The following is an 11,768-nucleotide window of genomic DNA, read 5'->3' as shown; positions in this document are numbered from 1 at the left end:
TGTGTGTGCACATGTGTGTGTACATATGTGTGTGCACATGTGTGTGTACATATGTGTGTGCACATGTGCACGCCAGAGGAGAACACTGGCTATCATCCTCAGTTGTTCTTCACTCTGTTTTTTTTTTTTTTAATTAAAAAAAATTTTTTTCCCTCCCATCCCCCCTTCTTTTCTCCCTCTTGCTCTCTGGGCCCGCTTGCTCCAGTCCCACTGTTATTTTTGTTTTTTAGAGACAGGGTTTTTCTGTGAAGCTCTGGCTGTCCTGGAACTCTCTCTGTAGATGCAGTCTGGCCTCAAACTCAGAAATCCCCCTGCCTCTGCCTCCCGAGTACTGGGAAATTAATTTTAAAAAAAGATTTATTCGTTTATTTTATATGCATGGGTGTTTTGCCTGAATGTCTGTCTACCACATGCATGCAGTGCCCAAGGAAGCCAGAAGAGGGCATCGGATCCCAAGGAGCTGGATGGAGTTACAGATGGTTGTGAGCTACCCCGTGGGCCCTGGAACAGAACCCGTAGGTCCTCTGCAAGAGCAGCCAGTGCTCTAACTGCTGAGCAGTCCCTCCAGCTTCACAGACGGGTCTCTTACTGACCCTCGCCTATTGGCTAGTGTCACTGGTCAGCAAGTGCCAGGGACCTGCCTTGTCTTTTCCCACCAAGCCACGGCTGGGATTAGGGACACAGGCCACTGTGCTTAGCTTTTGCATGGATGCTGGGAATCTGAATTCAGGATCTCACGTTTTGCACAACAGCAAGCCCTTTATCAACTGAGCCATCTCTCCAGGCCACTACATCTGTTTTTCTCCCACATGGATAACAGTACTCCTGGTTTCTCTTGATGGCTAGGATGGCTCTCGACAAGCTCAGTCCAACCTGACTTTCTTGTCAATCCTGAGGGAACCCTACCAGGAGTTGGCCTTCATGAAGCCTAAGGACATCTCTGACAAACTCCCCAAGCTCATCAGTCTCATCCGAATCATTTGGGTCAACTCCCCACACTACAACACTAGGGAAAGGCTGACCTCCCTGTTCCGGAAGGTTTGTGGATGTGTGGCCGCAAAGCATAGGGGTAGGGGGCAGGGTCGCCATGCTGGTAGGGCTCAGATATCCTGGCAGATGTGCTGTGGAAAGGCACCAGCAGTGGCCTTCCTTTCAGATGTTAGAGATGGGCCTGGCTTCTGTTCTCACTGAAGAACCTAAAGCTGGATGCGGGTCTCAGAGAGAGAAAGAGGTAGCAAGGGCAGCAAGGATAGATTTCAGAGGGGGACCCCTTCTCCTTTTTCAACATGGAGTTTGCAGTGGGGTATGGGAAGGTTGACTCAGGAAGGAACTTGGTTTCCCGAGCAGAATGTCACCAAGAATGATCAAGAGAGAATTTGTACAGGGAGGCAAAGGGCAGTAGAGGGATTGCTGAAGCCAAGTGGTCAGAGCAGTATAATTATAGAGCTGGTCTGAGGGCAGAGCAAAGATGATGACAAGGAGCATCCCACAGAGTGTGCCTGGAGGAACGAGATGGGCTTCAGGAGCCAAATCAGGAGCCCAAGACCTGAGCAGAGTTACAGAGGTCAGAAAATGGAGTGGTGGGAAGAAGGCTGAACGGAGGACATTGCTCTCTCTACAGATGAGCAACGAGATCATCCGTTTATGCTGTCACTCCATCTCTTTGGACCGAATCTTTGAGGGCTATGTCACTTCCAGCAAGACGGACCTGCAAGGCTGCATTTCCTGTTGTCATGCTTGGAAAGAGCACTACCTGCGCGCCGTACAGATGCACACCCAGTAGGACGGCCCCTAACATCATATATATATATATATATCACCCTTGACACTCCCACATTGTGGACTATATATTTTTCCTAGACCTGGGAGTCTCTACCGCCCTCCCCCACCCCCAGCTACAGATCTGTTTGAATGCAGATGTTCTGGCTCCTAGCCCTGCAGCCTCCTCCTAGCCTCTTCGAGGAACCTCAAGTGGCCCTTTCCTCTTCCCAGGATCATGCGGTCTGAAAGGCCACCTTCTAGAAGTTGGGACTGTGTTCTCTGATGTTCTGCTCACCTCTGTTCTCTTCTGTTCCTCAGGGTCTCCTTTCTAAAGCCAGGCTCACACAGAGAGGTTTTGCGAGGGCAGACTGGCCTTCAGTGTCTCGGCTTTGGATTCAGCCTTTCTTCTCCCCCATGCAGGTTCTCCAACCGGGGCTGGGTTCTGGACCAGACGAGCATATTTGCTCAAGTAGATGCCTTCGTGCAGCGCTGCAAAGATCTTATTGAGGTAGGAAAGACTGCCGGGGCGGGAAAATTAGAGCTAATAGCAGACTCTAGAGTCCCCCGTGAGAGCCAAGCATGTGGGGCTGAGGCTCCACCAAAGAGTCTAAACCAGGAAGTTGTCTTGTTGGCACTCCCTGCATAATTGTGAGTCCTCCACCCACTGCCACTCTTTTCTTGGCTTTTGCCAGGCATCTCACATTTCACTCTGCAGCCCAAATTCACACCCCCCCACCATGTTCCCCTCCATCCAGATCACTCTCTAGTTTTCATAGACATTTGAAGGTAAATCAGAGAACTCAGGGGGCTGAGTTCTCAGCAAGAGCCTTTACCCTGACCTCCTTTTAGGTATGCGAGTGTCAGTACCACTTTGCCCGCTGGGAAGATGGCAAGCAAGGCCCTCTTCCATGCTTCTTCGGTGCCCAGGGGCCACAGATCACACGAAACTTGCTGGAAATTGAGGACATCTTTCATAAAAATCTGCAAACACTGCGAGCCGTGCGTGGAGGCATCCTAGATGTTAAGAACACCTCTTGGCACGAAGACTACAACAAGTGAGGGACTCGGGCTTCGAGGTGGGGGTGGGGGGCAGTCTGGGAGGCTCCGTGCTCAGAGGAGACCACGGAAATGCCAGGGTCTGGAGTGGAAGAGGGAGGAAGATTGCAAGTTGAAGGCCCTGGGAACAGCCTAAGGGTAGGAAGGGAAGAGAGAGCAGCGGGGTGGAAGGTGGTTGCTTGGGTTCCAGGTTCCAGAGTGGGTGCCTGTGCCTCCTTGTCCGTAAGTCTAAGGACCCTGTCACCTAGCACTGTCTAGCAGCTGCAGAGCGTAAAGCGTGCCTGAGGGAACTTGATGCTCAGGGCGTTAGGGATGCCTTTGGGAGGCAGGCGAGAACGAGGGCACTGATGCTTCCCTGTGCCTCTCTGACCTTGCAGATTCCGCAGTGGTATCAAGGACCTGGAGGTGATGACCCAGAATCTGATCACCTCGGCCTTTGAGTTAGTCCGGGATGTAGAGCACGGAGTGCTGCTCTTGGACACTTTCCACAGGCTGGCTTCTCGGGAGGTGCGGCACCCCCACCTGGAGGGCCTGCCCGCAGGCACATCCTCCCACCTTGCTCAGCCGCTGACTTCTTCTCTCCCTCTTTCCAATTCCCTGGCTTCCACATCTGTGAAGAGTGTGGGGGTGAGAGGTTCTTCAGGGATGAGAGACCAAGGGAACCCACGTGTCTCCTTGTTGCCTAGGCCATCATGCGAACCTATGAGAAGAAGGCTGTCGATCTCTACATGCTGTTCAATAGTGAGTTAGCCCTGGTGAACCGGGAGCTGAACAAGAAATGGCCATACCTGGAGCCATACATGGCTCAGTACTCCGGACAGGCCCACTGGGTGCGGATCCTTCGGCGACGAATCGACAGAGTCATGAATGTAAGTGTCTGGCCTCTTCTGAACTGTCTGTGGTGAACACCAAGTGTATGGGCTGTGCACAGCCTGGGAGGGGAGGGGCGAGTGCAGACAATGTCCTTAGGTCGGACTCAGTTATCCTGGCAAGCTAGGTTTGGTCTGCAGAGTTGGCAGGAGTGGCGAGTGGCACAAAGGCCATTTTAACATTCTGTGTGAAGGTAGGGAGGAGACATAAGGTTGGTATCTGGGAAGTCAGAGTAACAGAACAAGGATATAACCTGGTGACCCATCCAGAGACCTGGGCCACAAAACCTCTCTCTGGAAGAACAGGAACAAAGGAACAAGGAGAGGGAAGGACTTTTCTCTTGTTGCTTGCTTGCTTGCTTGTTTGTTTCTCTGTGTAGCTCTGGCTATCTTGAAACTTTATTTGTAGACCAGGCTGGTCTCAAACTCATAAAGATCCACTTGCTTCTGCCTCCCGAGTGCTGGAAAAAAAGATATGCACCACTGCTGTCACCACCACCTGGTTGTGTGTGTGTGTATACGGTTTTGTTTGTTTGTTTGGTTTTGGTTTTTTTTGTTTGTTTGTTTTTGGTTTTTCGAGACAGGGTTTCTCTGTGTAGTCCTGGCTGTCCTGGAACTCACTGTGTAGACCAGGCTGGCCTCCAACTCAGAAATCCACCTGCCTCTGCCTCCCAAGTGCTGGGATTAAAGGCATTCGACACCACCGCCTGGCTGTGTGTGTGTAGGGATTTTTGTGCTAGGCATTGCAGAGTATGCTTGTCATCCTAGCACTTGGGAAGCTGAGCCCAGGCCAACCTGAGCTATCCAGTGAGAACCTGTTGGTACCCTAGCTTTGGGGGGCAGGTATAGGTGAAAGCTGGTGGAACTCCTTACTTGCTATCCCTGATTTATTCTGAGAGAAAGTAAGGGAGTCTACAGGTGACTGGGCTGAGGTGGCCCTGGAGCACCCTGAGCTAGAAGCCCTCAGGTCCCCTGTTTCTGTGATTGACCCTTTCCTCCAGTGGTTGTCTGGGGGCACTCACGGTGCCTCTCCTCTGTGCACTCAGCTTCCCTCTGTCTCACAGCCTTAGCCCCCCTCCAGGGCCTGAGGGTGAGCAGGTACCTGTGAGGGTGCAGACGTGTCACAGGTCTGTATAAATGAGCTTCCCATCTGTCTCCCCCACTCCTACTCAGTGCCTTTCTGGAGCCCACTTCCTGCCCCACATTGGGACCGGAGAGGAGAGCGTGCACACCTATCAGCAGATGGTTCAAGCCATTGATGAACTGGTTCGAAAAACCTTCCATGACTGGACAACGACACTGGACAAGGACTGCATTCGGCGGCTGGACACGTCACTGTTACGAATTAGCCAGGAGAAAATGGGCATGCTGGACGTCAACTTTGACAAGTACAGGACCCACCCTAGCACCTCCCCCTGCCCTTGGTGTCAGTCTCTTCTCACTCTCCCAAGACCGTAACCCCCATCTTGGGTCTCCTCTCCCATCCCCATCTTTTGTGATGCCTGCTTCAGTTGAGGCTTGTTTTCACCATGTAGTTCAGGCTGGCTTTGAACTAGTGATCCTGTACTGGGATTACGGTTGAGCTCCGCCATACTCAGCTACTGTCACTACTTCTTCCTTTTATTCCACCTCTTCCTCCTCCTCCTCTTCTTTTTTTCCCTCTGAGCTAGGGTTTCTCTGTGTACCCCTGGCTGTCTGGGAACTTGCTATGTAGACCAGGCTGGCTTCCAAATCAGAGATTGTGCCTCCCCTTCTGAGTGCTGGATTATAGGGAAGCACCGCCACCACCCACTAGCTATCACTTTTTTTTCTTAAATTTAGTTTTACCAAGGTTGGGACTGGGGTCTTAAATTCAATCCTCAGTACTGAAAAAAAAAAACACCATAGTTTTACAGCTTATTTAAAAAGTAAGCAAGCAAACAGACTACAATCATGATTTTAACAATTCACCAATGTACTAAACTAGTGATGTCACCATTCCGACACTAGATGGCAGTGACGGCCCAGCTAAGTCATCCAACTCTGCCTGCTAGTCCTGAGCTTTCCTAAAACAACACTCTCTCCCACAGCTTTGAAACGTCGACATTTTCACATTGTCCTTAAAAAATGGCAACTAGTTCATTAAGTATTAAGAATATACAGTGAGTTCCAGGTGTGGTGGCCCACTCTTAGAATCCCAGTTCAGGAAGCTGAGGCAGGAGAGTTTCGAGTTGAAGACTAGCCTGGGCTACACTTCAAAACGAAACAAACCCCCAAACCTGACAAACAGTGGGTACTGTGTATGCGCTAGGAGCTGAGCAGGCACCGAGGATGTCCTTGTCCTCAAGGGCCCATGCTGTTATTCTCTCTGCCAAGGTTTACTCAAGAGCAGAAAAGGAGAAACCTGGGGTGGCGAGGCGTCTTGTCTCAGCGACATGGATCTTCTGGTGAAGCTGTTTTCCTAATCAGGAGATAGGTTTCTACGTGGTGGGCCGGGCTCTTCCTTGTGGTTACCTGTGTGCCCTGTGGTGAGATTCCCGAGCTCCCAGGCCATTGTTCTGGGGTTAACCTTAGTTCATAACATCCATGTTCATTGGACAAAGGTGCAGAAGGGAGATGGAGGTCCAGGAACAAATGGGACTGTGTTCTGGACAACTGATGGTGCCTGACCAGGGAGAGCTGACACACAGGAAGTGAAAGAATCAAGTTGGAAAGGCAGCAGGAGGAGGGAGGGTCAGGCTTTAGTGGTGGAGGGGCTTTAGTAGGGGGGTGTGCAGACACTAGAAGCCGCACCATTGAGGAACACAGTGTGAGGAGGATGAGGTTTGGGATAAGTAATCGGTGTGCATAGGTGGCATAGGTGGGCATCAGCTCCTCAGTTTTGTACACAGTTTTGTACAGCTTTGGCACAAGGTAAGGGCCAAAAGAGCCATAGTATTGCCTTTTATGGTTGGAGAGATGGCTCCACAGAGGACCTTGGTTTGGTTCCCAGCACCCACATGATAGCTCACAAACATCTGTGACTCCAGTTCCCAGGGGTGTGACACCCTCTCCTGATCTCTGTTGGTACCCAGGCAGTCACTTGATGCACATACATACATGCAGGCGAAACACTCACACACATAAAATAAAATAAATAAATCTTGCCTCTAATCCCGGCACCTGGGAGGCAGAGGTAAGTGTTTCTCTAGGAGTTCCAGGTCAGCATGGTCTGCATTGGGAGTTACAGGCCAGGCAAATCATATAGCAAGACCCTGTCTCAAAACCAACAAACAAATCCAAAATCTCAAAGTTTTTTTTTTTTTTTTTAAAGATTTATTATTATATCTAAGTACACTGTTGCTGTCTTTAGACACACCAGAAGAGGGCATCAGATCTCATTACAGATGGTTATGAGCCACCATGTGGTTGCTGGGATTTGAACTCATGACCTTCAGAAGAGCAGTCAGTGCTCTTAACTACTGAGCCATCTCACTAGCTCAAATCTCAAAGTTTTAAATGGCCTTTTATTGACATGAGTTTCTGAAGAAAAGGAACATTAGGCCTTGATTATATTATAACTGGTTATCTACATACTATATAAACAGATTTACAGCTAGTTATATATTTATACAGGCAAACAGTTTAATTGGTTATAACATTTGCAGGCACATGATATGGTGAATATCGCTCCCCGCACCCAGGCAGGGCTTTTCTGGGTAACAGCTCTGACTGTCCTGGAACTTGATTTGTAGACCAGGCAGAGACCACACCTTTCTTAAACTCACAGAGATCCACCTGCCTCTGCTTCCCAAACACTGGGACTAAAGGTGTGTGGCACCACAGCCCAGCCTAGGGCTGAATCTTAAAATGCATTCTCTGTTAAGCTGTATATCCCCAAAGGCCCAACGCTAGAGAGTTTCCCTAGTGGACAACCTTGGGCTAACATGAGTGAGAACATACTTGGCCACTATGTTTTTTCTCCATAAGATATGAGAGTGTAGAACCAGTGAGATAGCTCTAAAGAGTGATGACCTCGACTCCATCCCTTGAACTCAAGTGGTGGGAAGAGAGCTGACTCCCACAAATTGTCCTCTGTCTACACACCACACACACACACACAGGTACACATGCACTCACATGCACACTAAATAAATAAGCCTATAAACCTGAAGATTTACATTCATAATGCCATCAAAACTTTAAACAAAAATAAGGAATTATATTTCAATCATAAAATTTTCCTGTCTTAAGTTGATCATGTCAGAGATTCAGCTCCATGCTGTAAAGTCAGTGCCTTCTCTGTGGCTCAGCTTTCTAGGTGGAATGAAATGTCCATGTGGCTAGGATAGATGACTGCTTTAGTCGTCTGCTGGAAACAGGTTTTTCCCTCCACTGCAGCTTATCTGTTTGTTGAGCATGTGTGGAGGTCAGAGGACAACTTGTGGGCTTCAGGATACTCCTTGTAGTCTGTGGATCCCAGAGTTGGAGCTTTACAGGACCTTTACAGCTGACCCATCCCCCTGACCCCACCTGAAATGCCTTTTGCATTCTCTTAATATTAGTGTTTCACAAAAAAAGCTTTGGGACATCATTTATGACCTAGATTTATCTGAAAGCCAGACAATAGCTAAGCATTTCTTCCAGATAGAGGGCGGCTGTGCTTCTGTCCTGTGGCAGCTGTTTTCTGGAGAAATATAAGGTGCCTAACAATACATTTGGTGATTTTTAGGATAAAATTGCCTCAACTCAGTAAATAATAGATAAGAAAGAAGAAAAAGTCTGAGCTGATTAAACCCATGAAAAAAACTGGAGACAGTTTCAGCTCCCACACTGATTAGCACCCCTGGGAGCGCAGATAGCTTTATCAAGCTTACCCTTCGTGTTAAGGTCTGGTGCCAGCCTTGAAGCATACTTTTGAACTGTCCCCGACAGTCCTCAGAATTACCTGACTGTCAGTCCTGGGAGCCTTCCAGGCCCTAATAGGATTTATATTACCCTACAAGGGCCTTTCCCTCCTATGTCCCAAATATTTGAACTCTGAAGCCTAAATGGGCTTTTAGCACATTTTCTGGCCAGCACAAGCTCCATAGATTGCACTTAATGCAAATGTGTTCCAGGTGTCCCCTGTGCTTGGTTGAAAGATCTGAGTTATCAGCCTGTGGACCTGAGGGTGGAACCTCCCCAGAGCAGGACAGGGCATCTTACCAGACCACCACTGTTGTTCCCAGGGCGTACCCGTCCCTCTCCTCCTCCCTCCCCACCACTGTTGTTCCCAGGGTGTCAGTCCTGGCCCTCTCCCCCTCCCTTGCGCTGCACTGGCACCACGTGAGCACTCTGGGCTGTCAGTCCTGCCAGACTCTGTGGCCTTGCTCTGCTACCTCTCTTACACGTTTGGGGATCTATTATAAAATAGCTTTAAAAAACATAATCCCCCAAGTAGAGTTTGAAGGAAGTTTAGATTTGTCAATAAAATTTGTGCTCTGGAAATTTATTGACAAAATTCTGTCAAGACTGAACATCATTTTTAAAAAGGTTTTTTTTTTTTTTTTTTTTTTTTTAAATAACCTCAGGAGATACTGTCCAGATTCATTCTGCTGACTGACAAAATTCGATAATTTACCTCCAAGTTATTTTTGAAAATCCTGTCAAGATGAGAAAAATTCAGAGCTATTTTGGTGTGTTGTTGGCCAGTATACCTGCCCCACTAAGCTTGTCCGGATAGTTGTGAATAGAGACAAATTCAACCTCTCTAGTTTGAAAACATGGGAGAATATATTTAGACAACTTGAAATGCCTCTATATATTCAAGTCCTCCAACCTCTCTGATAGCTGTAACAGTTATTGGCAAAATTGACATTCAGCATGGATGGCCACTTTGATACCCGCTAAGCCATACAATTTTGTGTTGATGCAGTGGCTCCCTTCAGAGCCCTGGGATATTCTTATTTGTTTTGACCCTCTCAAAAGAGAAAGACTCTACTCTTAGCTTTTACCACAGCATGTTGTTAGAACGATTCTGTTGATCTCTTACTCTGTTTACTTCCTTTTTTTTCTTTTGAGGCATCCTCAAACTCTTTAGCTTAGATTGTCCTAGAACTTGGTGGCAATATTCCTGCCTCAGCCTCCTAAGTGTTGGGGTTGCAGTCATGTGCTCCCAAGCCTGGCAGGGCCTAATTCTCAAATTGAACTTCTCATGGCTATGGATTCATAAGAAAAAAAAAAGCCCCTCATGGTTTAACACCACCCTTGGGTATTGGGCTTCCATCTGAGGTGTTGAAATGGCTGCACCTGGGTGAGGGGCTCTGCACCTGGGTGAGGGGTGCTGCACCTGGGTGAGGGGTGCTGCACCTGGGTGAGGGGCTCTGCACCTGGGTGAGTGGTGCTGCACCTGGGTGAGGGGCGGCTGAGGTGCCTCTTTCCTTGCTTGCCTGATATTTTTGTTATTAGTAATTCATACTTATTTTTGTTAGCACACTGTTTACTGCCATTAATTCCTACAAACCAACTAATACAACCCCTTCCTCACCATCGAAGGTGCTGCACATATCGTGGGCCTCACATTCTCTCAAGCTGCTTCATCAGTGAATGAAGTTATTTCAAGATCAAATCACATGGAATTTCCCTGAGTCTATTTTTTTTGTCTGTTTGACTTTTTTAAAAAAAGATTTGTTTATTTGTGTATTTATTAAGGTTTATTTATTTATATGAATACACTGTAGCTGCCTTCAGACACACCAGAAGAGGGCATCCGACCCTATTACAGATGGTTGTGAGCCACCATGTGGTTGCTGGGAATTGAACTCAGGACCTCTGGAAGAGCAGTCAGTCCTCTTAATCGCTGAGCCATCCCTCCAACTCCTGTTTATTTATTTTATGTATAAAGTAATGAGTACACGGTGGCTGTCTCCAGACACACCAGAAGAAGGCATCGGCCCCTTTTACGGATGCTTGTGAGCCACCATGTGGTTACTGGGATTTGAACTCAGGACCTTTGAAAGAGCAGGTAGTGCTCTTAACTGCTGAGCCATCTCTCCAGCCTGTCTGTTTGACTTTTTACGAGTTCCACCACTGAACTTCAACCTTAGTCCTCTTACCATGTATTAATTAATTAGTCAGTCAGTCATTCAACCATTTCCTTTGTCTTCCTCTTCAATGGTTCCCACCTCTGTTTGGTCAAGCACACACCCTTTGGTGCTTTTCAAGGAAGTAAGGCATGGGAGGTGATGCCTTTGTGTCCCTGCGCGGCTGGCAGCCACTCTTTTCTGCCCTCATATCAGTACATTTGCCTACGGTTATAGTTCTAGGTAGAAAACACTTTTTCCTGCCTTTATCTCCTACTTCCAAGACATTCATTCAATGTCTAGCGACCCACTGTTGATTTGTAGTTCAGAGAGACTTATTCATTTTGAAGAAATTCTGACAGCTTTATAAATAATGCCTATGTTAGTGATGATGTTCTGTGTTTTAAAAACTCAAGAGACAGGGACTGGAGAGATGGCTCAGAGGGTAAGAGCACTGACTGCTCTTCCGAAGGTCCTGAGTTCAAGTCCCAGCAACCACATGGTGGCTTACAACCATCTGTAATGAGATCTGAAGCCCTCTTTTGGGGTGTCTGAAGTCAGCTATGTATGACAAATAAACTTGAAAAAAAAAAAAAAACTCAAGAGACAGAAAAGCAGTTAATCTTCCCCAGTCTCTTAAAATCACAAATAAATGAGCATTGGAAATAGTTTTATTCTTTAAATTATTCTCCTTTTAAGGTGAAAATAGAATTCTCTAGAGGGGTTAAGATGCAATAATTATCTTTTTTGTTTGTTTGTTTGTTTTTGTTTTTCGAGACAGGGTTTTTCTGTATAGCCCTGGCTGCCCTGGAACTCACTCTGTAGACCAGGCTGGCCTCAAACTCAGAAATTCGCCTGCCTCTGCCACCCAAGCGCTGGGATTAAACACGTGTGCCACCACTGCCTGGTGATAATTATCTTTTATATCACTCATTGACTGTAGAATGGACAAAAAAGTATATTTGTATATATGTACATATGTGTATATATATATTATAATACGTGTGTGTATGTATGTGTGTGTTAGTGTATAATGTGTGTGTAGTTTAATATGTGTGGA

General features: G+C 47.4%; 1 protein-coding gene across 2 annotated transcripts in view; it reads left to right on the top strand.

The window, feature by feature from the left end:
* Positions 1–11,768, top strand: part of Dnah2 (dynein axonemal heavy chain 2) — a 128,622-nt gene that overhangs the window by 29,325 nt on the left and 87,529 nt on the right. For both annotated transcript variants that reach the window (XM_031352477.1, XM_031352478.1), the window contains exons 8-14: positions 847–1,038; positions 1,622–1,779; positions 2,182–2,269; positions 2,611–2,816; positions 3,195–3,324; positions 3,504–3,686; positions 4,860–5,074. In XM_031352477.1, coding sequence (XP_031208337.1) covers positions 847–1,038; positions 1,622–1,779; positions 2,182–2,269; positions 2,611–2,816; positions 3,195–3,324; positions 3,504–3,686; positions 4,860–5,074 — 1,172 coding nt within the window. The remainder of the gene's footprint in view (positions 1–846; positions 1,039–1,621; positions 1,780–2,181; positions 2,270–2,610; positions 2,817–3,194; positions 3,325–3,503; positions 3,687–4,859; positions 5,075–11,768) is intronic.

Source organism: Mastomys coucha, unplaced genomic scaffold (assembly GCF_008632895.1).
Source record: "Mastomys coucha isolate ucsf_1 unplaced genomic scaffold, UCSF_Mcou_1 pScaffold5, whole genome shotgun sequence".
NCBI lineage: Eukaryota > Metazoa > Chordata > Mammalia > Rodentia > Muridae > Mastomys > Mastomys coucha.
This window is presented reverse-complemented; position numbering and strand designations above follow the sequence as displayed.